Here is a 26479-nt window from a genome sequence, read left to right on the forward strand (position 1 = left end):
AATTATAGGAAAGACAATTACCAAAAAAAAGCAAGAAAAAAGAAAAGAAAAGAAACAAAATCAGTCTTCATCTTTCCTTCTGTAGCAAAAGACTATGGAGTAGTGTTTATAGAGTTCTGAGGTAGAAGAATTGAGACCCTCGATTTTTATAATCAGTCAAAAAAAATCTATGTTTGGAAGCAAAAATAAGGTATTTTAGGCATGTAAGGATACAGAAAATATATCATCTAATGTACTTTAAAAATAAAGAGAAGGAGGGAGGGAGAAACCTTGGGATGCAGTGGGAGGAAGAGGAGAAAGAGGAGAAGAAAAGGAATGATTTTTAAAAGAAAGAAAATTGGATCAGAAAGAAGATTTCAAGATTAGGAAAGACCAAATACAAGAAAGCTATGAATACTAAAACCAGTAAAATGTCTAGTTACATCCAAGTAACTTGGTGATGTTCTTGTGCAATTGTTATAAAAGTATCCTTAAAATCAAGAGGTTTGATGTCAGAAAAATAAGGAGAAACATAACTGGTGGGGGACAGGGGAGAAATTAAAGCATGTTAAAATTCTCCTCATTAGGCAGCTATTAGAGAATTCTGAAACAAACAAATATACATTCAAATACATTTGTTTAACATTTAAAGATCACCCCTTATATCCACAGACCACCAGTCAATTAGCTGTGTATGTCACCAGTCTCTACCTTCACAAACTTCTAGTCACTGACTCCTGTAACCCGCCTCGTCACTGGCCGCCCAGTCACTGAGTGAGTATGGCCCTCCCTAATCCCTAAATCCATAATTCCAAAATGACTGATCCCAGCAAACTTCCCAATCACTAACAGCAACAGATCTCCCCAATCACTTGGCCCCACAGACACTCCCATCACATATTCCTACAGGTTCCTCAACTATTGATACCAGTGGAACGCAGCAATCTCTCCCTCTGATATGACTCCAAATCTTATCAATCCCCAATCACTGACAGCAAGAGAGCTCTCAAACAGTGGCTTTACAGAAACTCGAATCACTACCAGTAAACCCACTACACCCTCACCCTCTCTAGCCATTCCCCTTGCCTGCTTGCTCTGTCTCCTGAGGATTCTGCTCCTTTACGGTGGCCCCCAGCAGGGGTTGTCTGCCTGCCCCCATCAATGACCCATGTACCTCAGGGTCTGAAGATGAGGTAAATGATTACTTTCAACCATTTTTCAATCATCCTTCAAAAACCCCTCTCTTGTTTATGGAGTATTACCAGGCTTTAACCCTTTAACCATCTGGTTTTTTGATTCACTAGAAGGATTCTGCATATGGTTGTGCTCACAGCTATGGTTTAGTACAGCAAAAGAATACAAAGCAAAATCAGCGAAAGAAAAAGGTACATGAGGTGACGTCCAGAAGAAACCAGGCACAAGTCTCCAAGAGTCCTCTCCTGGTAAAGTCACACAGTACATACTTAATTGTCCAGAAATGAGTTATGACAACACATATGAAATGTTTTTTGTTTGTTTGTTTTTTACCAGGGAAGCTCATTAGAGACTCAGTGCCCAAGGTGTTGGTCATCTTGGCTGGTCATCTAGGCACTCTCTGCCCAGCACCTACAAAAATTCCAGATTCCCAGAAGAAAATCAGGTGTTCAGCATAAACGACACTGTTTATATAGTTTAGGTACAGGAAGCCACTTTCATAATTTCTGAAAATGGTAGGAACCCTCCTAAAACCTAAGTTCTCAGATGTTGGTGGAAGGTCAACCTTGCAAGCAGCCCTTTCTAAGGATAGCTATCTCAGGGCTCTTATGTCAACCTTTATGTGCAATCATCCTGCCTCATTCACTGAAAACTTTAGCACCAGATTCGTTTTCACCACAGCTCCTGAACTATTTCTACATCAATGTAGAAAAGACTTTCAACAACCTGACCTCTCCTTTCCTGACTCCAACAATTTTTCTTCTACCCGGACTCAGCCACCTCCTCATCACCCAATCACTCCTTACTTTCTCCAGTACTTCCATGCAAATACTCCTCCAAACTCATTGGGTCCTCTGATCCATTGATCCTAACCACTTTTTCTCAATCTTCCATTGCCACATAGCCTTACTTCTCTTCTATCTTGTTCAGATTTCCCTGTCCTATACCATACACACTCCCACTGAAAATATCTTTAACTTTCTTGCCCTTCTTCCTCTCCACCGTACTTACCTAGAAAAATTTCAACCTTGGTCAAACCCACTCTCCTATTAATCTCTACCCAGACCTCTCCTAAGTTCTAGAGTCATATATCTAACAATTACTCAACATCTCTACTTGGACACGTAATGGGCATCTTGACATGGGCCAAACAGAATCACTGTCATCCACCCTGACTTCCTTTTAATCCACCAAATCTGGTCTTCTCCAACTCAGCCCTTTCTCAGAAAACGAAATCTATCCAGTTTCTCAGGCCAGAGGTCTAGATGTGTGAAGGAAAAGCCCAGCTGGCTAACAAGCTAACTCACAAATCTAAGTGTAACAAGTGTCGGATTACTGATCTGAGTTCTGCTGGGCTAATTGTAAATCTGAGTTAATTATTGTTGGTTTGCTGATTCCCTGTTCATGTTTTTTTGCTAGCCAGCTGGATTTTCAAAGAGACATATCTGACCTTGAAATGTTGGTTTGCTGCCTCCCTGCCTCTACTTTTGTGATAATGATGTTGCTAAAGCTGTTCCATGCCTATTGGCCAAATACCACAAGCTTGTAATTAACCCTATAAAACCTCATGCACACGTCTTGGAGGTGCTCAGAGCTTCGGAGCAGAAGCCCCTCTGAACCCGCCGGCGTAATAAATCTGAGTACTCCAACCCTCCGAGTGGTGCTTGTTTCTTGGCTGGCCTGTCATTTCCGTAACAGATGTAAAAAATCTTGATTCTCCTCTTCTCTCTTGCTCCGTATCAGTTCATCAGGAAGTCCTATTGGCTCATCTCCAGATGTATTCCAAATCAGATTTTTCATTTCACTGCTACAATCCTCTAAAAAACCATCGTCATCTCTTCCCTTTATTGCAGTAAACTACTAACTGACTTCCCTGCACCACTGCACACAGACAGGGACAATCCAGTCTCTCTCTACCACAGGCACCGTAATTGCTGGCTCCCATAGACATTCCCAACTGCGACCCCCAAAACCCTCCCCAACCTCTGATACACCACAGATCCCCCACTGATCCCCATAGCCTTCCACACTCTTGACTTTTCAGTGACTGCCACAGACCGCCTCTCCCCAAGCACTGTCACAGCAGATCTCTCAAACACAGATTTCTTTAAACTGTCGCTTACCCCACAGACCTCCCGCCCCGCTAGCACCACCGCACAGATCCTGGAGGACGCCAGCCACCCCCGCTCCCCCGCAAAAGGCGCTCCAGCATCGACTCCAATTCCCAAATCACCTACCTTCACAGACCACAGTTACCCTCCGGTCACTGACGCCAGATTAGACTGCATTGGACCACGCGACGCCTCCCCACCCCACGCCACCATCGCGCTCACCGCGGCGCTGCCCCCGGGCGCCGACACAGCCATCTCCGCGGGACGCCCGGCCTCTTCGGCCGTCCCTGCACTCCTCCTCCGGCCCACGGTCTCTGGCTTTGTCAGGACGAGCGCGCAAACAGAGGCGGACGTGGCGGCCGCCCGCAGCGCGCCCACAGCCCGTCCGGCAGCCGCGATGGCGGCGCCCTCGGGCCTCCGCGCTGGGCGCGGCCATCTTGGCCGAGGCGCCGCCGTACAGCGGAGAGCCGTCGCTCCCGCGGGCTCCGAGGCTCGGGGGCCGGGCTTCCTTACAGGGTCTTTCCGTGGAGAGATGCGAGCGCGCAGAAACCCGGCTCGGTCTACTCACTGCAGGTTCCCTCACTGTGCCTGACACCCCAGCCCCCGCGGTCAGAGGTTGCACCAGTTGAACACAGAACTTGGAGTTGCTTTTCCCAGTCAGTCAGTGCACCCAGCTGCGGAGAAATCGGGAATCTCACTACCTACCGCGGACTCCAGAGAGCTAGGATGAGAGAGATTGGAGGGAGGAAGGAGATGAAGCCCGACCGGGCCAGTTGCTACTGTTTTATAGAGGGAAAACGCTAATCTTTGAAATATATGTCTTTCCATTTATGGTATAAGAAAAATGAGAAAAAATGAAGCAGCAGGTTAACTGAACACATCACTCCTCAGTGAGAACCCGAGTTTGATGGTGATACTTCAGCTAAATAATCAAGCAATTGGAACAGAAGTCATTTCTCAAGGGGCCATTTCGTGTATCAGCTTCATTCGCGTAACAATTATTTGTTGGGCTTTTCTACTACGTGCAGACTAGGTTGTTTGGGTTTGCTAGGTAATGGGGAAAGAGTGGAGATTCAGACACAGCCTTTGTTTGCCGTTGCTGAATTTCCAGTGGGGCAGAGGGCTGGTGAAGTTATCCCAAATATGTTGTTCTTTTTTCCAGAATCAAACATACACTGCACATTCCACTTACATGTGAAAAAAAAATCAACAAACAAATTTGAAGTTCTCATTGGCTTTATTAAATGATTCATGAATGGGGCAGCATCCCATCTAGCAAGCAGAAAGGCCATCTGAGGAGCTGTACAAAATGGTGGGGTTTTAAAGGTAGGCGTTGGGACAGGAGAGTCAAAAACAAAACAAAGGATTATTTCAGGCAAGGCCATTTTCCTTTGAGGAAGAAAGAGGGGTGTCCTCAGTCCCAGCAACGTTTTCCTGGTCTTCTGACATCCACTCTAGGGCTTAGCAAAGTATGTGGTAAATACTGTGATATGTAGAATTCTAACATGGCCCCTGTCATCTCTGCTCCCTGGTGTTACACCTTTGAGATCTCCTCTCTCTCAGTGCAGGAGGAACCTGTGGTTTGACGGAATATTTATCCCACAATTAGATCCTAAATCAGTTAACTTTGAGTGCATAAAAATGGAGCTAATCCTGAGTGGGGCTGACTTAATCAAGTGAGCCCTTAAAACTGGCTGGATCCTTCCAAAAGTCAGAAATTCCAAATGTGAGTAGGTCCATGGAAGGGGCCACATGGCAAGGACCTGAGAGCAGCAAAAACCTTACACTTGAATCAATTTTGTGAAGACTGTAAAGATCAGTGTGTGGGATGTATATTTACATGAGATTTATTTGTTTATGTTTAGATAGTTTCAAGTGAATAAAATATATATATAATATCAAAGAAACCCCTGGAAAATTGTGTTGGCTTTTTATTATCTCTGTTATTCTCTCTGGGGTTGTTAGAAGATAAAGGAACCCCGAATTGGAAAGCCCCCCAAACAGGTGGGTCCTTCCCTGCCAATTGAGAAAGAATTCTCAGCAGAGGCAGAGGGACAAAGTAAGAAAAAAAAAAAAAAGAAAGAAAGAAAAAGAAAGACTGCTTTACTGCTCAGAGAGAGAAGGAAAAAAAGAAAACACCTGAGCCAGGAGCCATCAGCCAGGTAGCCAGTTGAGACAGCTCCAGCCCCCGATCTAGCCGCAGGGTCTTTTATTGGAAGGTTCTGCCTTTGTTACCTTCATCCCGGAGATGCCAATCATCTTCCATAACGGGCTCTTTCTACCCATTGCGCTCAGCCCTAAAACAGAAACTTCAGTGGGAAAGAGAACAAAAAAAGAGATATCGGAATATGTCCTGGGGATTGGTTCAGCATTTGTGGAACTTAAAACATCCTGTTGCATGGCTATGTCCTTGGAAACAAGGAGCCAGGTACAGGATAAGAGAAACAACTTGGTGGTTGTTGTTGTTTGAAACTGCGTAGCGCTTTCTTTCCCTTGTCAGCCTGTCTAATCACCTCTCTCAGTGTCATCAAGCTATACCATATCTATAGTTTTAGGTACCTGAGTTTCTAACTCTGTCCCCTACATTAGCCTGTATTTTCGCTCTTGACTATGTAAAATATCTTACAATAGTCTCTAGGAAATGTGTTACAAACTGATTTTGTGTAAGACTTGTCCAGGAAAGGAAAGAGATTGTTTGATTCCATCTATCAATGCTTTCTCATTCATACATTCAATAATAAATTTCTCACTCAACAAACATTTATTGCACATCTATTATGTGCCAAGAACTATGCCAAGAATTGTGGATACAATAACAGAAGTAAAAAATAAAAACAAAAACAAAAAACTTAAACATGGCCCCAAACTTACAGGAGCTTAGGATATAGGGGAAGAGACTAGTATTATTCAAATAAGCACATGCAAAAATGTAAAATTATAACTATGATAAGTGCTTTGAAGAAAAGATACATGGTGCTATGAGAGCTTGTACTCTCATGTTAGAAATTAGGAAACTTAACCTGAAGAAAAGACATTTAAATTAATATCTGAAGAATGAACAAACGTTATGTTAGACAGCATTTCAGATAGAATGAATTGCATGTGCAAAGATTAGAGCCACCTTCCCGTTCTAATCTTCACAAAGAAGAATCTGGGACCTTCCTTATCTCCTCTAGAGTCCTGCTGGGGCTTCATGGACCTCTTTTCCTCCACCCTTTATTTGGTCCTCACTCTTCTTTCTCTTCAAGGGATTGGACTGCCTTGGAGAAAACACCTTCATATTTTCTGTGTAAAGGACATTGACTCTCAAAGTTCCCATTGCCAGGGCTCTTTGCCTTGCAGCCCATCCCACGTCATCCGTGTGTATTATTCTATGTTATTAATGGTAAGTGATGAAGTAAGATTCAAGGAATAGTGTGCAATGCAAGCAGAAATCCTGACGAATAGGCACAGTAGAGTGAGAAAAATGAGATAGGAAGCCCAACATGTGTCAAAAGAAATTACATAAGAGAAGAATATAAATCAGGCTTTCCATGTTGGAAGGTGTAAGGATTACAAAGTGGCAGGATAGAAACATTCTGTCTTGACTGAACTGCTAGTTACATGGATTTGTATACATTTCTGAACATTCTACTGCTGTGTGCACTTGCACCACCATGCATTCTAGGTATATAAAGAAAATCTAATGTTGATACAAAAAAAGATGCATAGAGTTAAAATAGGAATAACTTAAATAGGAAAACAAAGGATAAATAAAAGTTTCCAGAGACTACCAGAACACTTGCAAGCACATTTACAAAATCACACTGGCAAACAATTAGAATATTTTAAAGAAAAAAAAAAACTTACCGCAGCACATGTAGAATATAGTGATCCATAAGTAAGGAAATATGCAACTTTAATTTCAAAAACAAAAAACAAAAAATACCGTCATATAATCTGGATTTCTCATTTGTTCTAGAGACTTGTTACAGGTAGGTTCTAGCATTCACTTTGAAGAAAACCAATCTCTTGTAAACCCCCAAAGACAACTGTTTTTGTAATGCAGGCTACGACAGGTATCTCGATGTGCTTACTAAGATAGAAATACATATATCCATATATATAGAAGATTTTGTTTTCAAATAAAACCGGAGAACACTGTAAGATGAAAACCCACAAATTACATGACCAAGGAAGGTAATCTGAGCCCAGGAAGAAAAGAAATGTTTTCCCCGAAAAGCTCCTCCAGGGGCTGTCTTCTGGAAACAGGGACCCATTTCCTTGACTTGGGGTCCCGCAGGGGCAGTCTTCTACTCCGTGATGAACACATTTCCCGGGACAGGCAGATTTCTGTCCACTGTCGGGTAGCTCGTCCCCTCGGGGTGCACGATGCTGCCGCGGAGCCTTGCACCCGAGCTGGGTGCGCAGAGTCCGGTGGCTCTGAGGAGGAAGGAACCTGGCCCAGGAAGGGCCAGAAGCTACCGGGTGGCCCCCTAAGGCCCCGGCGCCCCAGGCGGAGAGGACAGCGGGCTGGCAGGTCCCGGCCGCGCGGCGAGCAGGGAGTCGAGCGCCGCCAGCGCCCAGTGCAGGGCGGCGCCCGCGTGCGCCAGCTGCCAGGTGAGCCAGGCGCGCTGCGAGGCCGTGGGCTCCGTGCGGCGGGCTGGCACCGGCAGGTAGGCGCCCCCCGGGGCCAGCAGCTCGCCCAGGCCCACCTCCAGGGCGCCCACTTGGTTGCAGAGCCTGGACGTGAGCGCCGCCAGGGGCGCGCGGGCTTCGGCCGACAGGTGGCAGCGGCGGCGCTTGGGGGAGGAGGGCTGGGTCTCGGGGACCGACTGGCAGCGTCGCCCGCCCCTGGCCCACAGTGGCGATCGGAACCGGGTCGTCCTGTCCTGGCGACGCCGCGGAATGTGGGCAGACCCTGCGCGGGAGACAGAATGGGAGGGGTTCTGGTGATGCGCGCCGCCCCGGGGGATTCCTTGTCAAGGTCACCACCGCCCCTTCCCTGTCGCGACTCCACCACCCCCACCACACACTCCCTACCGCGCAAGACTCTGGTGGTGGCCGCTTCCAGGATCTGCTGGGAATCGGGACCGAGTCCTGGATGCCTTCCTCTCAGCCTCTTATGGCTGTAGAGGCATCTTTCCAGGGCCAGTGTCTTTCTCTGCCCGCTGGGGGCTTGGTTGGCCCCTCAGGCCCTGGACCACATCCCCAGCTCTGCCAAAGCCCAGCCCAGAAACGCACCTGGTCTGCGGTGAAGTCCTGCTCTGGAGGAGTCAGGCTTGTCCTTAGCTATCTCGTGGGCTGGGGATGGTCGTCCCCTCACCTTCATTTCTCCGTTTCCTTTTCTTTTGTGCCAGCTGTCAGGTGAGCCATCTGGGCTTCTCCCCTGCTTTTGCCTGGTGACCACTGTGAATGAAGAGGAGGACAGGAGTGAGTGTTCCCTCCCTGACCTCTGGAATCTGGGGAGAGTGGATTAGAGGGGGTCCTGGTCCCACCCCACCCCTACCTCCATAACAGCCCCCCTCCAAATGCCAGTTTCCTCCACCTGCTCACAGCCTCCCTGGGCAGCTGCCCAGCAACAGGCCTTCCCTGTCACCATGGCAGCTCCTGAGCTGCCTGGCAGGCATGATCCTGGAAACGCTCCCTCCAGTCCAGACCCCGAGAATGGCACAGCTGGTATAGCCCAGACCACAAGGAACCTGGCCTTCACCTTGGGCTTCCCTCCCACCCTCAGTGGTGTGAGGGTCCCAGCTGGCACCTGCTACTTTGCCCAGCCCAGCCCAATCTCTTGTGTCTCTCAGAGCCTCCCAACCGTTTCTCAAAACAAAGGTCTGCAAAACAGAATCTAGAATCTGACCTCCTCCGCTCTGAGAGCCCTCTCAGGTCTCCACACTTCCTTTTTCTCTCTGTCTTTCTGAAGGATATCGATTTCCTCCCTTCCCTTTGAAAGCCAGGTTCTCCTTGGAGGAAATCCTTCCATCTCTCCTGTGGGAGAGGCCTTGTCTCCTCTGCTGCTCCTGGTCAGGCCTCCTGCCACTTGCAGCCCCCTCCATTGTCTCCAAGCCTCCGGTCTGAGCCACACGCTTGGAGGCCTGAGGAGTGGACCAGGGAATGGCCAGGTGAGCCCAGGACATGGCCTTTTATGACTTCCCCACACCCCCCTGATTGGATCCTGGGTTGGCGCCAGTAGGAGGCCACACCCACCAAAGGTTAGTGAATGATTAGATTAGGCCTGTTTTGGGGGTCCCGCTGACTTTCTTGGGCCTCAGGATATTTCAGCTGCTACTTTCACAGCATTTCGGCTCTCTGCTGAATGCTGAGTTCACAAAAGGGCAGTTTTTGGTTGTTTGTTTCATGCTTTTCACCTATTTGTTTCAGCAGCTCTGTGCGTCTCCGTGTGTGTCAGCGTGGGTCACTCCGTGCCAGGGCTCAACAAGGTGTTGGTAGGAAGCACTAGAAAACCTTTCGATTGTTGTCCGTGCAGTCTCTTTGTCCCCTACTCAGGTCTGCCATCACGGCAGGTATATTTCCATAGACTCTACGGGATGAAGGAACACATTTGGGCTGCAAATATATGTATTTTATAAAATAGGTACATAACACATTTAGCCCCAGGGCCATGGTTGCATACCTCTGCTCTCCACAACGTATCAAGTTTTGCATTTAATTTTTCTGGGTTTTTTCTTTTCTTTTTCTTTTTTTTCATTCTTCTTTCTTTGGAGTGGATGTGGACATATTGTTCAACCTGGTCCAAAGGGACAAAAAAACATAATGAGATGCTCAGGTTGCAGGGAGCCTTGATGCTCAGACCCTGAGGCCGATGCTGCCGGTACCTTGGGGGAAGAGGGGCTCTGTTCTCCTTCAATAAAGCTGTTCATCTAATTAAAAAAGAAAACATACTAGGAGAGTGACAGAAATAACCTAGGGCATAGCGTTGAGAACATCAGTCCATGAGTTATTTGAAGCATGCCATGGGCATGTTTGTTTCCTAGAGTCGGGCACAGTGTAGTTGTAGAGGGGATACCCTAGGTGAATGAGCAGAGGGAGGGTATGGATGAGACCGCACTGTCCCTTTGCACAGCTGCTCTTCCATAAATGCAGCCTCCAGCCACGTCAGTGGGACCTGTAGGGCAGGATGCTGCTGCCTGTGGCTGAACCAGCACCTGCCAATCACAGTCTATTCTTATTAGACTCAAGGAACCCAGCTCTCAGAGTGAGGAGTTGAGTCACATTAATGAGAATGTCCTGTGGTTGCGGGGGCTTACAGCGCTCCACCTGTTCTGAGTCTTCTTCATGCACTGGGGTTGCACGAGGTAGCATAATATTTCTGCAATAGTTACCTTGGACCACATACTGATACAGAGTGTCACAATCTTCCTAGGTAGTGTGTGTGTCATGAGAGTGGGAATTAATTCCAAGCGCTCAAGTGTGTGGAAGGTTCTGATCTGCCATCATTCCAGGGTCACCATTATGACTGTTTGGATCCCATGTTTGGAAATAAATCCTTAAACTGTGATCCTGGTGATTGGCCAGGTGAAAGCAGGCTTCCTGAAGTTTTAAAATCCAACAATCCGGTGTGGTTCCCCAATCAGATTCACATGGGAGTCAGTATTCTTCATAATTTTGCTTGAAATATGCAAATTTCACATACCCCAAACACTTGCCTTTAATGGACACACAATTTAGATCCCCAGAGTCCACAGATAAAAGCAGTGCTAAGTGGATGATCATGGGCAGTGGGTGAAGGTGCCGTCTCCTCGCCTGGATGTAGCGATTTGTAATCAGAAATGTGTATTTGGTCTTTGTCCTGGCTTCTGGCTCAGAGCTCTGAAACCCACTGCAACTTCCTAAGAGAGAAGAGTGAGAAATATGTTTTCGTTATGTTAATGAGGTGACTTTTGGGAAACACCCAAGTAATCAAAGGATGGGGGTTGGTTTCCAGGGGACCCAACCATGTGATTAGAGGACTGGATCTGTCAGTCCCATGCCCCTACCACTGGGGAGGGGAGAGGACCTGGAGGCTGAATCCAATGGCTAATAATTTAATCAGTCATGAAGCTGCCATTACAACCCAGAAAGGGTGAGTTTAGAAGAGCTCCCAGGTTGGTGAACATGTGGGGATCTGGGGAGAGTGGCCCGCCTGCAGAGAACAGGGGCGTTTGTGCCCTTCCCCCGTGTCTTAGCCTAGACATCACTTCCCTCTGGCTGTGCCTATTTTATATCCTTTCATAATAAAGCGGTAATCTGCTAAGTAAAATGTTTCCCTGAGCTCTGTGAGCAGGTCAGTTGAACCCAAGATGGGTAGTTGGAACCTCTGGACAGTAGTGGGTCCTCCCTTAACCTGGGGAGTCTGAAGCTACCTCTGGGTAGATAGCGTCAGGATTGTGAGACACCAGACTGGTGTCAGAAAGTGCTTGGGGGTGTGGGGAAAACCCACGGAGACTTTGGAACTGGTACTAGCATGTTACCACCCTTATCCTGCTACTGTCACGACCAACCGCAAGTGCGGGTCCTGCATTTGTAGGACCCTTGCGGGTGCAGAACAGCCAAGACAGGGAAGCCCTGTGGGCTTCAGGTTATCGGAACAGTAAGTAGTATGAGGCCAACATCTCTTTCTTTACCACACATTATTCACTTCTCACAAGAAATTATGGGATCATTTTATTACATTCACTCTGGAATCTCCCGACTTCAGAGTTTTGGTTTATTTTGTGTCCAGTGGGGTCACATCACTGTTGCTATGGAAGCCGTGTTGCTTTCACTCAACCACACGCATGAGCATCAGAAACCCTTCCAGGAAGAAAAGTGCTTCGATCACGTTCCCTAAAAGGCAGTCATACAGGAGCATCTGGCAGTGTGGTGGTGGTTGCTGTTTAGTCTCTGCAGCCAGCATTTCTAAGCAGAAAAAGGACCATCGAATCTGTGCTAATGTGAAGAGAGGGAAGGACTGTCCTTGCCCCAGGTCTCCTGCCTGTGGTGCTCACTTCTGCCCGAGTGTCATGGGACCATGTGGGCTGAGGACCCTCAAGGACACTGTGCCTTTGTCTTTTCAGTTCTACCAGCGAGGTGAGGGGCTCATGGAGTGTGGTCCCAGGACCAGCAGCATCACCATCACTTGGCTTCAGCCCAGACCTCCTGGGGCAGAGCACTGGGGGCGGGGCCATGGATCTGTGTCACACAAGCTGCCCCAGTGATTCTGATGCAGGTTCCAGTTTGAGAAGCAGTGAAGGAGGATATTCAGGTAGAGGTGGGGGAGGGACGTCATTTATTTACAGCGGGTGGCAAGCATCCTAGAGATCACTCTGGATCGGGTCACTTTTTTCCTTTTTCCTTTTTATTTCAACATAAAGTAATTTTGTGTGTTTATGCCAATATTGATTTTAGGGGGGAAAATGTCAATTTTCTTGTCTGTAAACATTTTTTCCTAAGTATATCTTACCTAAGGTGTGAATTCAGAAATTAAACACAAGGGAGGGAACTGAAGAATTCTCAGTCTTTCTTGTCACTGAAATATTAGTATCGTCATGATTTTGTTTCTGATTTTTTCAATCATTTAAATAATAGTAATTCAGTATTTTAAAAATTACTTTGATGTTATTTAGCACAGTTCAAGTTTCAGAGCAGAAATGAGGCAAAGTACAGAGATTTCCCCTGTCTCCTCTCCCCACACATGCATAGCCTCACCCCATAATGTACAGCCTCCACCAAAGTGGTACCTTTGTTACAGCTGATGAATTTGCATGGACACATCATGATCACAAGTTCATGCTTGATTTTGTACTTTCTGTGGGTTTGTTTGGACCTTAATTTTTAAGGATAATATTTCATGAGGGTAAATGATGTATCTCTTTAATAACTTAAGGACAGATATGATTTTTAAATATTTAATTCTAGAACACCTTTAAAATTTTTATTAGACTATATTTAATAATATGCATAGTATTTTACAACTGTAGTACATATATAATAATTTAAATAAAAATAAATAGAGGTAACTTTTCCAATTTTTCTGAAAGGGGTACAACAAAGGTGAAGGATCCAGGGTTTGGGCAGCATCTGATGTGCACAGAGACAGGCCCCTCTGGGACTTCATTCAAGCTCATCCCAACCGTGTACAGATGCACAGCCTGCTGGACGGAGGTGACTATGACGCATGTAGCCCCACCTGGCCTCAGTTCCCTGCTCTCCCCTGAGAAATGGAGAAGAAATAGTGGTCCCTAACCCACCCTGGACTCAAAGCTGACTCTGCCACTTGGCAGCTGTGGCCCTTGGGCAAGTCACTTCCCAGCTCAGAGCCTCACACTCACCGAGGCTTCTGAGCCTAGAGAGAGGAGAGAACTTAGATGGGGTACGTGAACGCCCATCCTGTGCATGGGGAGGTCAGGGCCTGTTTTCAACTCCTGCACTCGCCCTGAACTGGCCTGGTGGCCAGGCTGCGGTGGTAAGTCCCAGCTCAGTTAGTAGCTGGTGAAGGTGACAGTTGTGGGGCTCCTGGCTGGACCCTCACCTGCCTTTCCCTAAGTCCCAGCCCCGTGTTCTCCCTTCATCGTCGGTCACGTGGGAATCATCATCACACTTGCTCAGAGGGCTAATGTGAGGATCAAATGGCAACAGTAAAAAGGCATAAATACGCCTCCGGAAATAACCAGTGCTGTTGGAGGTCAGGAGAGGGTCAGCATAGGGGAGGACAGGCGAGGTGGCCCTAATGACTGTGACTGTGGGAACACTGCGGAGGCTTCAGGTGTGGGGGGAAAGCCCATTTTTGACAAACTGGTGGTTTCACAGTGTGTTCAGTGTGCCAAAATCACCTTGTACTCCTAAGATATTTGCACTCTTTGCAAAGGTGATTTTTAAAAAAAATACTGCCAGAGGATTAGGAAAAATGACAGACATTCACAGGGGGAAGGGGAACCATGTAATACTGAGCTTCTAGTAGAGTGAAGAGAAAATGGCGTGTGTGTGTGAGTGTGGTGTGGACCTATATATCCTGAACGGTAGGCAGTGGACAATAGGAAGCCCCACAGAAGGTGGAAGAACCAGGAGGGGCGGTGGCCACCGGGCAGGATGGTGACCAAGTGACCTTTGGAGCAGGGTCCCTTCTGCCCCCTCCCCGGAGTCAATACCCCTGTGCACTGTCCCACGGCTCTGTGATGGGGCCTGGACCCCTTGACAGACACACACTGTCCACACCCGCCTCGCGGGGACCGCGGGCTGCAGAGACGGAGGGGCCGCGTGGGTCTCCCGCCTGCAGTGAGCCAGCCCGGGGGTTGGGTTTGGCTTCAGCTGTGAGTGGACTGTGTGTCTTAATTCAGGAACGTCCCTCTTTACCAGCATGTGGGGCAAGCACAGCATCACTGAGGCAAGGAAAGCCGGGGCGGGAGCCCACGGTCAGTGGCTCTTGCGTTCCTTCCCCCATCGCCTCTGTTGTAAACCAACATCAGAAGCGAGAGGAGTCAGCTAGGAATTCTGAGGATGGATTGGATCCTGACCCCAGGGGAACAGGGCGGGCCCACAGGCACCACAGTGGGGACAGGGCTAATCTCCAAATGCCACCGGCCCTAGAGCCTCCTGAAAGACCCCCGCTCCCGCCTTCCCCGCTGACCCTGGGCGCCCAGCCTGCAGGGACCCCTGAGAGGCCCTGGAGCAGCACAGGAACAGGAACAACCCTGTCTGAGGAAAGGTGAGGGTTCTCCTCCGTGACTCAGATACCCCTCTTTCTATCCAGACCTCTGAGTTCCGGCACAGCCTGGCCTTGACACAAAATGGGAGAAACACTGAGAAGGGGCTGTGAAAGCAAGCCTTGGGGGCGGGATGAAGGGGCCATGAAGCCAAGGCGGTGATGTGGGGACCTGGGACCCCTGCCAGGGTTGCCTGTCCCCATCATACTCCTGGAACTCTGGGCACCTCCTGTCCCCTGCAGGCACCCACACGAGCCTTCTTTTGAAAGTCACATCTCTGCTCTGAGGACTGAGACAGAGCAACCGTGGGAGCAGACATTCTAGGGTGGGAGGAGCAAGGGAAGAGCGGGCTCCCTGGGTGTCACCTCGGCACCCACGGGGCCTCTACCCTCCACTGCCCACCCCCTCACTCTCCATATCACCACCTCCCCCACAGGTGCCCCTCTGCCCTGATCCATCTTCCACTGACTTCATACCGATCAGGGACCACCTGTCATCCCCCACACTTGGCCTTTTCCCTGCCGCCCCCAGCCTACAGCCAGATTCTGGAAATGGGCCCTAAGGGACACCCCATTTTATCTCTGGGGCATCTCTCCTCACCTGACACCACACTCTCTCAGGATCCAACTTCTCACAAAAATGTCCCCATCCCAGGGATTCCAGGGGCCAAGTGGGTCACGTGGCCAGGAGAGGGCCCCTCTCACATTGCTCTGAGCTCTCAGAGGTGCTTCTGACTTGGAAGGACAGCAAACGGGACAAGAATCTATGACCAAGTCAAGAGAGAGAGAACCCAGGAGACCCTTAGCAGGAGAGGATGAAAGAGGGGAGGCAGGAATGGGGACCCCCACCTCAGGGAGTAAAGCCCCCGGGGCAGGACAGAGGACAGAATCCTTTGAACACGGCATCCCAGTGCCCATCACGTGCTCCACTGAAGGGCACCTTCAAAATGCAATGAGGCCTTTTTTCCAGGGGCTTCACCACGGGAAGGCAGCAGAGGGTCCAGAAGACGCATGTCACAGAGCCAAGTGTGTCCCACTCCGTGCAGAGCCCAGGCCCACCAGAAATCAGAGGTGTTTCCAGAACACGATGGATGCTCAAACTCTGAAGAACAAGTCAGACATGGACTAGATCCTCACTTACAAAACGGGTAATTCGTGGAGCTAACATAAGGAGAAAAGCCCACTCAAGGGTGTACTCAGAGCCCAGCAGGGCCCCAAATAAAGCTCCTGTGATGACAAGCCTCCCTCCTTCCTTGAACAGGACATCAAATCCGTATCTGCTCCTGAAGCTGTCTCGAGGTCGAACACCCCGACCAACAACAGGAAGGTCAAAGACAGGGATGCGAGTGCGGGGAACTGAGAGGCTCCAGAATCAACACCCGTGTTACACGGGACCATCTCCTGCTCCCCAGCGGTCTCCCACCTCGAGAGAAGAGGCTCTGGGACCAGACCCGGGAATCAGCACAGACTCCCGGGGTCAGGAAGCTCCGACTCTAACACAGACTCTGTCCAAGGGCAAAATAAAAACGGGCTGAGGTGTTTGTTTCAGGGTCTTCATCCACTGAAAAGAGGGAAAAACAAAAAGAGCCATGGTCCAAACCAAGACGGGTCGGGCTGCTTGCAGAGCCCCGGCTCCTAGACATCAGAGCTGCAAATCTGTGAGCAGCGGGCCAAGCCCCGCGGGTCCCGGCCACCCCAGCCAACCTCATGGTTGGGGGAGGTTTTCCGTCACCGGCCCGCATCCGGCCAGACGTGGGCTCTGTGGAGTACAGTTTGCTCCGTGTAAAGGAGTGGGCTGGCAGCCTCTGAGGAGGAGAGTCCCCAGTTACTATGAGCAGGGATTTTTAGAAATTCTTGTTTCTTCTAACAGCCACGAGCTGTGCGCCGCCTGGGCTCAGGTCGGGGCTGCAGGTTAGGGCTTCCCAGGCCTGGGGGCTCAGAGCCTGGAAGGGTCTTCTCCAGCCTTCCTGAGGGCCTGCTCTGGCTGCTCCTCCAGGGCCGTGCGAGGGGATGACAGGGGCCTCAACACCCACCTATTTCTAGGCTTCTTGTGTACCTGCTCAGAGGTCCAATTCTTTTAAAAGTATCTCATACTTTTCTTAGTAAATTTATATAAGTAAATACCACATGATATCAGAAGCCTCTCCTGGTGAGATGTCTAAGGCGCCACCCAAAGACAGATAAACCAGACCGCATCCTGCTCCCTCATGGCCTTGAACGCACACAGCTGTGTGACAGGGCGCAAGTGAGGAGATCACAGGGGGCCAACAGAACTGGGGATCCCTTGTCCCCTTTCAGGATGGGAAAGGGACAAAGAGCTTCTCATTTCTCATTATTCGGAGGCGGGGGTCTGGGCAGCTGGGCCTGCCCTCACAGAGGCAGGAGAGAGTGGAACCCACCGGTGAGGAACAGCGGCCAGAGGCCCGCAGAGCCCTGGTCACCCTCCTGGAGGCGGGGCCACCTACACAGGGGCCCTCTTCCCTGACTCAGGCCCCCAGAACAGAAGGGACCAGAAGCCCAGCTCCAGGCTGTGAGGTGCGGGCACAGGGGGAGGCGGCTGTGGCTGCCCCTCCCCACCTGGCCCAGCAGACAGGCGGCCCATTCAAGGTTCTGCAACAGCCTTTCCTCTCAGAGCCCCAGAGGGCGTTTGGACACCTGGTGGGAGGGACACAGGGTGTGACTACATGTGGTGAGACCGTGGGCGGCTGGGGTGAGCACCACCACCAGGGTGGGGCTGGAGGAGGCCAGCGGGAGCCCCGGCTCCTCTTCCTGTCCCTGACAAGAGGGCGGAGAGGAGGGAGGGCAGAAGAGTCTTAGTAGCAAAACTGAGAGGAGAGGCAGCTTCACCAGGATCTCATGCTGCTCCCAGAAGTTCAGATGACTTTCCAGCCACTGCTGTTGGGTGTTCTTCAGAGCTGGGGATGCAACATTAGACCTCTGCCCAGAGCACGTCTCCCTGCCAACTGTGCCCCAAAAGGGAGTAGGGACAGCAACAATGTCCAGTGCCCATGGATGCAGGGCTGGGTCAGCGCTGATGGGGGCGTGTGGGTCCTGGATCAGGTCAGGTTCTGTAAGTATCTGCTCTGCCTCTGGTTTTCCTTGAACTGTGCAATGAGGTGTCCCCGCTGAGTGGGCACATTGAAGAGGGATCCCCTGAGTACAGACTCTTCTCACTGGCTGGATAGCCTGTCGCAGGCTGAAAGGAGCCCCAGCCATCAGTGGTGAAGACGTTCCCCCTGCAGTCCCATATGCACTTGGGACAATGAGGCAGAGATCGAGCAAAAGGTTTTGGGTGGCCAAGTCCCCTGCCGGTGAGTGACAAGGACATGTGGAGGGCAGAATTCCACGTTGGCCAAGTGAATTGTCCCTGGGACCATAAAGAAAGCGCCTGAAGGGAGGTCTTCAGACTGGAGACTCCTGTGCCCTCCCTATACCGCTCTCTGTGACATCGTCCAGGAGCCTGTCCTCGGTGCAAATAGCAGGCCTTTGGGGTGGAGGCGCCCCTGTGATTTTGTCTGTGTAGTGCCTGGAGAGATCTTTGGGACAGGCACAGCTCATTCTCCAAGGTGAACCCACTGTCTGTAACGAGGGCAGTTCCTCTGGGCTCCTTCTGGACCACCACTCAGCCCAGGGGGCCCACTCACCCACCATCACAATGAGACTTCTTACACCTGCACCTCCTCCTTATCTGCTTAACCCAATGGAAGGGCGGTGGAGGCACTGCTGAGAGAGAAGAGCCACAGGAGCGAGTCACCAAAATGAGGCACAGGTGTCCTGGGAGTCCCCATGAATCAGTAGAGAAAAGAACCACTGGGGCCACCAGTGTGCCTTTTATGCCAAGAGCAGAGGTGGGGGCAGTGTAGCTGGTCCTCAGTAGTTGTGACCAGGTAGTACCTCATTTTCCCATAATTACATATTATAATTGCAATTGTCTCGCACTAATTACATCATTTTGGAAAATGTGAAGAAAATTTTGCAGGACTGAGGAAGTTTGCAGATTACTGGTGGGAATCTGAACCTACCCAACGACAGCTGCCCTTGGTACTAATACAACCCACCTGGTCCTGGTCTCTGCAGCCCAGGTTCAAGGACAGAGAAGCTGTGGTGAGGGGGAGGGGAGCCCTCAGGGTCAGGCATGTTGGCACCTCCCAAATGCAACCTCCAGAAGAGGGGACCGTCTGCAGGCCTGAAGGAGCAGGGCCCTGCTTCATGCTGGGAACTCAGTGCCTGCTGCACAGCATCTGGAGATGCTTCAGGAACCAACTGGAAGGCCCCATATTTGCATATTATGCCCTCATTGTAGATAAGTTTCTCTGGATTTATGTCACCATCTCTCCCCAGAAACAATCCTGAATACGGAAATATAGCACAGCATGTGATGATTTCCAGCCTCCAAAGGTCTCAATAAATGAATGCTTTTATAAAATAAGCCTGGCTGAAATGTTATATGAGAAAGTCGAGAGTTAAGTGTAGAAAACGGGAGGCTCTATGCTCAGTATTTCAGGTAATTATCCCTGGAGATCTCAGCCACAGCTAAGTTCCCCTTGGGCAGTCAGAGCCAGAGAAAGGTCGCTTTTTACTCACTATTTCCGCAGCCCCCAAGGAGGTCGCACGACCGGAAGGGCGACAAACCAAGCAGAGCTTCTCACCCCGGAATCAGGGCCATAATCGCCAGGATCCACGGCGCAGGCATGTTCCTCATCTGTGGAGGCGCCAGTTGGTCTCTAGGGGAGTCGCGCGCCCTCTGCTGGCCAATTGGTGAACGGCAGCCGAAGCTGTGTGCTCGCTGTTTAGCGCTGGTCGCGCTGGTCGCGCGCCCTCTCGCGGCCGTCTCTCGAAATCATGGAAATTTGGGAGTCCTGGTTCTCTGCTGATGGCCCCAGGGATGCTCTGCACCAGCCATACTTTTTCTAAAACATCACTGAGAAGACTAAAGAAAAGTGGAGAGGGACGTCCCCCGTAACAACATCTTGTTTCTCATCCTGGAATTTCACACACTGCAAGTCCAATCTTTTTTTTTTTTTGCAAGTCCAATCTTGAAGAAGATATGTTTGTAATCAAGTAGCTATTTCTTTTTAATACTCTGCATGGTCTTCATTTATCACTTCTCTTGTAGAGACATGGAAAGTCACGATGTGTCTTTACATCAACTATCTTTCTCTCAAATCCTCTATATGGTACACATTAGTATTCTTTTCTTATTTTTGCCATGGTTATTAAAGTATATTGACAGAGTCCCCCAAATGGTATTTATGGGCTGGATCGAGGAAACATAGACTGGTGAGGTGTTCTCTCTCTCTACAGGTATCTATGGACTCCCAGGGAGCTATTCTAAGGATTCACCAGATCAGGTCATCAAAAGCAATATTCCTGGCAGTAAAAAGAAAGAACTCAGCCGCATTTAATGTATAAATGAGAATGAGCGCATTAGTAGGCAAACACAGTGAACCCAGCTCTTTTGTTCCAGCCACCTGATTTTCAGCTGAAGTGGTGTCCGGATAATTACGTGCATAATTTTGGCATTTTGGATGGAAACGTAGCTCACTATGCCATACCTTGAATAAATGAATGGAAAGAACAAGAAGCAAAGAATTATCATTCATTAGCTTTAAAAATATTAATAGTTCTCTTAAAATAATGATTCACAAAGCATACAAGTAATCATTTTAAGGTGGACAATCAGTGATTAGTGTATTCACAAGTTGTAGAATCTTCCTAGCTATCTAATTTCAGACCATTTTCATTACCCTCAAAGAAACCCCATAGCCACTGAGCCATCACTTTTTATTCTTCCCTCTCTTTAGCAACCAGCAACCACTACTATACCTTCTGTTTCAGGATTTGCTTACTATGTACATTTAATATAATTGTGATCAAAAGCAGGCTGCAGGAAAAAAAAGGCACAGTTAGAGCAGAGCCTCCCTGGGGCCATCAGTAGAGAAGCAGGCCTCACCAATTTTCATGATTTCACCAGTGGGCATGTGGACAGTCCTAAAATGCAAGCCTACAGCTTTGTTCACCACTCACCAATGGCCAGCAGTGGGCCCCCTCTCCCTTTGGGATCAGCTGGCATAACATTTTAGCTAGACAGAAAAGCATCCATTTGTTGAGATCTTTGGAGGCTGGAAATATTGACATGCTGTACTAATTTTCCATATTCAGAATTGTTTCTAGGGAGAGATCATGGCACAAATCTAGAGAAAGAGAAAACATATCTACAATGGGGACAAAATATGCAAATATGGGGCCTTCCAGTTGGTTCCTGAAGCATCTCCAGATGCTGTGCAGCAGGCACTGAGTTCCCAGCATGAAGCAGGGCCCTGCTCCTTCAGGCCTGCAGACGGTCCCCTCTCCCACGGTTCCATTTGGGAGGTGCCGACAAGCCTGACCCCGAGGGCTCCCCTCCCCCTCACCACAGCTTCTCTGTCCTTGAACCTGGGCTGCAGAGACCAGGACCAGGTGGGTTGTATTAGTACCAAGGGCAGCTGTCATTGGGTAGGTTCAGATTCCCACCAGTAATTTGCAAACTTCTTCAGTCATTCAAAATTTCTTAAAATTTTCCAAAATTATCTTTTATTTTCACAATTTTCTATGGGACATTACTGAAATTATTCTTTTTGTTTTTTGGTTGTTTTTTTTTTTCAGATAAGAAGTGAGAAAACTGTGGTCATATAACTGCGGGAGCCACCACCCATTTATTGCAAAATTGGGCCTTCTTTTTTCTCTCCATTCCTCCTTCCTTCCATCCTTCCTACCTTCCCTCCATTTTCGCCCTTCCTTCCTTCACCAACAGATGAGACTGAGGTGGTGGCAGAAGGAGAGTGGGCCCCGGGGTGGCTAATGGGAGCAGCCATTGTGGCTTTGCATGGAGGACAGGGGACAGGAAGGCCGGGTGACACCCGGGCACCAGCTGGTGATCAGGAGGGTGGTGCTTCAGAAGAGTGTAAGGGGAGTGGCTTAGAAGGGATACAAGCGTGTGAGCATCCCAAGGTTTATCCCCTGGAGGAGGGAGGCACATATCCGGAAAGGCAGTGGATGTGAGTTGGGTGGGTGTGGGTGGGTGTGGTTGGTGTGGTCACATATCCATATGCATAGAGACACTTGCTCTTGCCTTGCACTGACTAGACCTACAAGTAAAAAATACAGAGGAGTAATGCCTTCACGTGTGTGCAGATCATGCTTTAAAAACCAGTCTCCACTAATGGGAACCAGGCCTCCATGGAAGTATTACATGACAGCCTGTGCCAGGGAATGTGCAAGAGGGAGCTGGAGCACCTGCTGTGGCCGTAAGAGGGCGCTCACTAAACCACAGGACGTGGCCAAGGACCCGGAACCTGTTAAGGAGATCTGGCCTAGCGTGAGTGTAAAAGTAAATAATGATGGTAACAGTTTATACCCCATTAAATAAAACAGCATTTCCGTCTACAATTATCTGTCTGTCTATCTATTATTGGGGAGACTACAAGGCTCTTTCTTTGGGATAGTAATTAATGAGTGTAGAATAAATGACGCAATTAGTGGAAGACAATTGCAGTTATAATGTAATTACCAGGATAATGATGTATTACCCAGTACAACTACTGCCGACTAGCACACTGCCCCACCTCGGCTCTTGGCATAAAGAGCACTTCTCGTGGCCCCAGTGGTTCTAGTCTCTGCTGATTTCATGGGAACCCCGGGACACCTGCACCTCATTTCAGTGACACTCCTGTGGCTCGCACTCTACTAGAAGCCCAATATTAGATGGTTTCCCTTTTCCCTTGTGAATGTCCGTCATTTTTCCAGGATTTTTCCTAATCCCCCGGCAGTTTTTTTTTTTTAAATCACCTTTGGAAAGAGCGCAAATATCTTAGGAGCACAGGGTGATTTTGACACACTGAACACACTGTGAAACCACCAGTTTGTCAAAAATGGGCTTTCCTGCACACCTGAAGCCTCCGCAGTGTTCCCACAGTCACAGTCATTAGGGCCACCTCGCCTGTCCTCCCCCACGCTGACCCTCTCCTGACCTCCAACAGCACTGGTTATTTCCGGAGGCGTATTTATGCCTTTTTACTGTTGCCATTTGATCCTCACATTAGCCCTCTGAGCAAGTGTGATGATGATTCCCAAGTGACCGACGATGAAGGGAGAACACGGGGCTGGGACTTAGGGAAAGGCAGGCGAGGGTCCAGCCAGGAGCCCCACAGCTGTGTCACCTTCACCAGCTACTAACTGAGCTGGGACTTACCACCGCAGCCTGGCCACCAGGCCAGTTCAGGGCGACTGCAGGAGTTGAAAACAGGCCCTGACCTCCCCGTGCATGGGGTGGGTGTTCACACACCCCATCTGAGTGTGAGGCTCTGAGCAGGGAAGTGACTTGCCCAAGGTCCACAGCTGCCAAGTGGCAGAGTTAGCTTTGAGTCCAGGGCGGGTTAAGAACCACTATTTTCTTCTCTATTTTTCAGAGGAGAGCAGGGAACTGAGGCCAGGCGGGGCTACATGAGTCATAGTTACCCCCATCCAGCAGGCCCTAGATCTGCACATGGTTGGGGATGAGCTTGAATGAAGTCCCAGAGGGGCCTGTCTCTGTGCACATCAGATGCTGCCCGAACCCTGGATCCTTCAACTTTGTTGTACCCTTTCCAGAAAAATTGGAGTTACCTCTATTTATTTTTATTTAAATTATTATATATGTACTACAGTTGTAAAATACTATGCATATTATTAAATATAGTCTAATAAAAATTTTAAAGGTGTTCTAGAATTAAATATTTAAAAACCATATCTGTCCTTAAGTTATTAAAGAGATACGTCATTTACCCTCATGAAGTTTTATCATTAAAAATTAAGTTCCAAACCCACAGAAAGTACAAAATCAAGCATGAACTTGTGATCATGATGCAAAGCCATCAATTGTTACACAGGTACCACTTTGGTGGAGGCTGTACATTATGGGTTGAGGCTATGCATGTGTGGGGAGAAGAGACAGGGGAAATCTCTGTACTTTGCCTCATTTCTGCTCTGAAACTTGACTGTGCTAAATAACATCAAAGTAATTTTTAAAATATTGAATTACTATTATTTAAATGATTGAAAAAAATCAGAAACAAAATCATGACGATACTAATATTTCAGTGACAAGAAAGACTGAGAATTCTTCAGTTCCCTCCCTTGTGTTTAATTTCTGAATTCACACCTTAGGTAAGATATACTTAGGAAAAAATGTTTACAGACAAGAAAATTGACATTTTCCCCCCTAAAATCAATATTGGCATAAACACACAAAATTACTTTATGTTGAAATAAAAAGGAAAAAGGAAAAAAGTGACCCGATACAGAGTGATCTCTAGGATGCTTGTCACCCGCTGTAAATAAATGACGTCCCTCCCCCACCTCTACCTGAATATCCTCCTTCACTGCTTCTCAAACTGGAACCTGCATCAGAATCACTGGGGCAGCTTGTGTGACACAGATCCATGGCCCCACCCCCAGTGCTCTGCCCCAGGAGGTCTGGGCTGAAGCCAAGTGATGGTGATGCTGCTGGTCCTGGGACCACACTCCATGAGCCCCTCACCTCGCTGGTAGAACTGAAAAGACAAAGGCACAGTGTCCTTGAGGGTCCTCAGCCCACATGGTCCCATGACACTCGGGCAGAAGTGAGCACCACAGGCAGGAGACCTGGGGCAAGGACAGTCCTTCCCTCTCTTCACATTAGCACAGATTCGATGGTCCTTTTTCTGCTTAGAAATGCTGGCTGCAGAGACTAAACAGCAACCACCACCACACTGCCAGATGCTCCCGTATGACTGCCTTTTAGGGAACGTGATCGAAGCACTTTTCTTCCTGGAAGGGTTTCTGATGCTCATGCGTGTGGTTGAGTGAAAGCAACACGGCTTCCATAGCAACAGTGATGTGACCCCACTGGACACAAAATAAACCAAAACTCTGAAGTCGGGAGATTCCAGAGTGAATGTAATAAAATGATCCCATAATTTCTTGTGAGAAGTGAATAATGTGTGGTAAAGAAAGAGATGTTGGCCTCATACTACTTACTGTTCCGATAACCTGAAGCCCACAGGGCTTCCCTGTCTTGGCTGTTCTGCACCCGCAAGGGTCCTACAAATGCAGGACCCGCACTTGCGGTTGGCCGTGACAGTAGCAGGATAAGGGTGGTAAGATGCTAGTACCAGTTCCAAAGTCTCCGTGGGTTTTCCCCACACCCCCAAGCACTTTCTGACACCAGTCTGGTGTCTCACAATCCTGACGCTATCTACCCAGAGGTAGCTTCAGACTCCCCAGGTTAAGGGAGGACCCACTACTGTCCAGAGGTTCCAACTACCCATCTGGGGTTCAACTGACCTGCTCACAGAGCTCAGGGAAACATTTTACTTAGCAGATTACCGCTTTATTATGAAAGGATATAAAATAGGCACAGCCAGAGGGAAGTGATGTCTAGGCTAAGACACGGGGGAAGGGCACAAACGCCCCTGTTCTCTGCAGGCGGGCCACTCTCCCCAGATCCCCACATGTTCACCAACCTGGGAGCTCTTCTAAACTCACCCTTTCTGGGTTGTAATGGCAGCTTCATGACTGATTAAATTATTAGCCATTGGATTCAGCCTCCAGGTCCTCTCCCCTCCCCGGTGGTAGGGGCATGGGACTGACAGATCCAGTCCTCTAATCACATGGTTGGGTCCCCTGGAAACCAACCCCCATCCTTTGATTACTTGGGTGTTTCCCAAAAGTCACCTCATTAACATAACAAAAACACATTTCTCACTCTTCTCTCTTAGGAAGTTGCAGTGGGTTTCAGAGCTCTGAGCCAGAAGCCAGGACAAAGACCAAATACACATTTCTGATTACAAATCGCTACATCCAGGCGAGGAGACAGCACCTTCACCCACTGCCCGTGATCATCCACTTAGCACTGCTTTTATCTGTGGACTCTGGGGATCTAAATTGTGTGCCCATTAAAGGCAAGCGTTTGGGGTATGTGAAATTTGCATATTTCGAGCAAAATTATGAAGAATACTGACTCCCATGTGAATCTGATTGGGGAACCACACCGGATTGTTGGATTTTAAAACTTCAGGAAGCCTGCTTTCACCTGGCCAATCACCAGGATCGCAGTTCAAGGATTTATTTCCAAACATGGGATCCAAACAGTCATAATGGTGACCCTGGAATGATGGCAGATCAGAGCCTTCCACACACTTGAGCGCTTGGAATTAATTCCCACTCTCATGACACACACACTACCTAGGAAGATTGTGACACTCTATCAGTATGTGGTCCAAGATAACTATTGCAGAAATATTATGCTACCTCGTGCAACCCCAGTGCATGAAGAAGACTCAGAACAGGTGGAGCGCTGTAAGCCCCCGCAACCACAGGACATTCTCATTAATGTGACTCAACTCCTCACTCTGAGAGCTGGGTTCCTTGAGTCTAATAAGAATAGACTGTGATTGGCAGGTGCTGGTTCAGCCACAGGCAGCAGCATCATGCCCTACAGGTCCCACTGACGTGGCTGGAGGCTGCATTTATGGAAGAG

The 26479-nt window shown here is 48.8% G+C and overlaps 2 protein-coding genes and 2 long non-coding RNA genes across 7 annotated transcripts in view; 1 reads left to right on the forward strand and 3 right to left on the reverse strand.

Annotated features, from left to right (window-relative positions):
• ZFP37 (ZFP37 zinc finger protein) overlaps positions 1 to 3646 on the reverse strand; it is a 35598-nt gene extending 31952 nt beyond the window's left edge. For 2 of the 3 annotated variants that reach the window (XM_072959930.1, XM_031677141.2), the window contains exon 1: positions 3507 to 3638. In XM_072959930.1, the coding sequence (XP_072816031.1) occupies positions 3507 to 3539 (33 nt within the window). In that variant the 5' untranslated portion in view covers positions 3540 to 3638. Of the gene's footprint in view, positions 1 to 3410 lie in introns of all 3 variants that reach the window. The other variant, XM_072959931.1, reaches the window with a different exon arrangement.
• SLC31A2 (solute carrier family 31 member 2) overlaps positions 1 to 26479 on the forward strand; it is a 445176-nt gene that overhangs the window by 389110 nt on the left and 29587 nt on the right. The window lies entirely within an intron of this gene.
• On the reverse strand, positions 4503 to 7860 carry LOC140696131 (uncharacterized). 2 transcript variants are annotated; one of them, XR_012072191.1, is made up of 3 exons: positions 7134 to 7860; positions 5520 to 5581; positions 4503 to 4859 (listed from the first exon to the last, which is right to left on the reverse strand). It is a non-coding gene; the product is annotated as an uncharacterized lncRNA (long non-coding RNA). The 2 variants fall into 2 exon arrangements; XR_012072190.1 differs by having other exon boundaries at positions 5520 to 5593.
• LOC140695886 (uncharacterized) lies at positions 9524 to 19654 on the reverse strand. The gene is made up of 3 exons (XR_012071724.1): positions 19528 to 19654; positions 9898 to 11113; positions 9524 to 9804 (listed from the first exon to the last, which is right to left on the reverse strand). It is a non-coding gene; the product is annotated as an uncharacterized lncRNA (long non-coding RNA).

This window comes from Vicugna pacos, chromosome 4 (genome assembly GCF_048564905.1).
Source record: "Vicugna pacos chromosome 4, VicPac4, whole genome shotgun sequence".
Taxonomy (NCBI): domain Eukaryota; kingdom Metazoa; phylum Chordata; class Mammalia; order Artiodactyla; family Camelidae; genus Vicugna; species Vicugna pacos.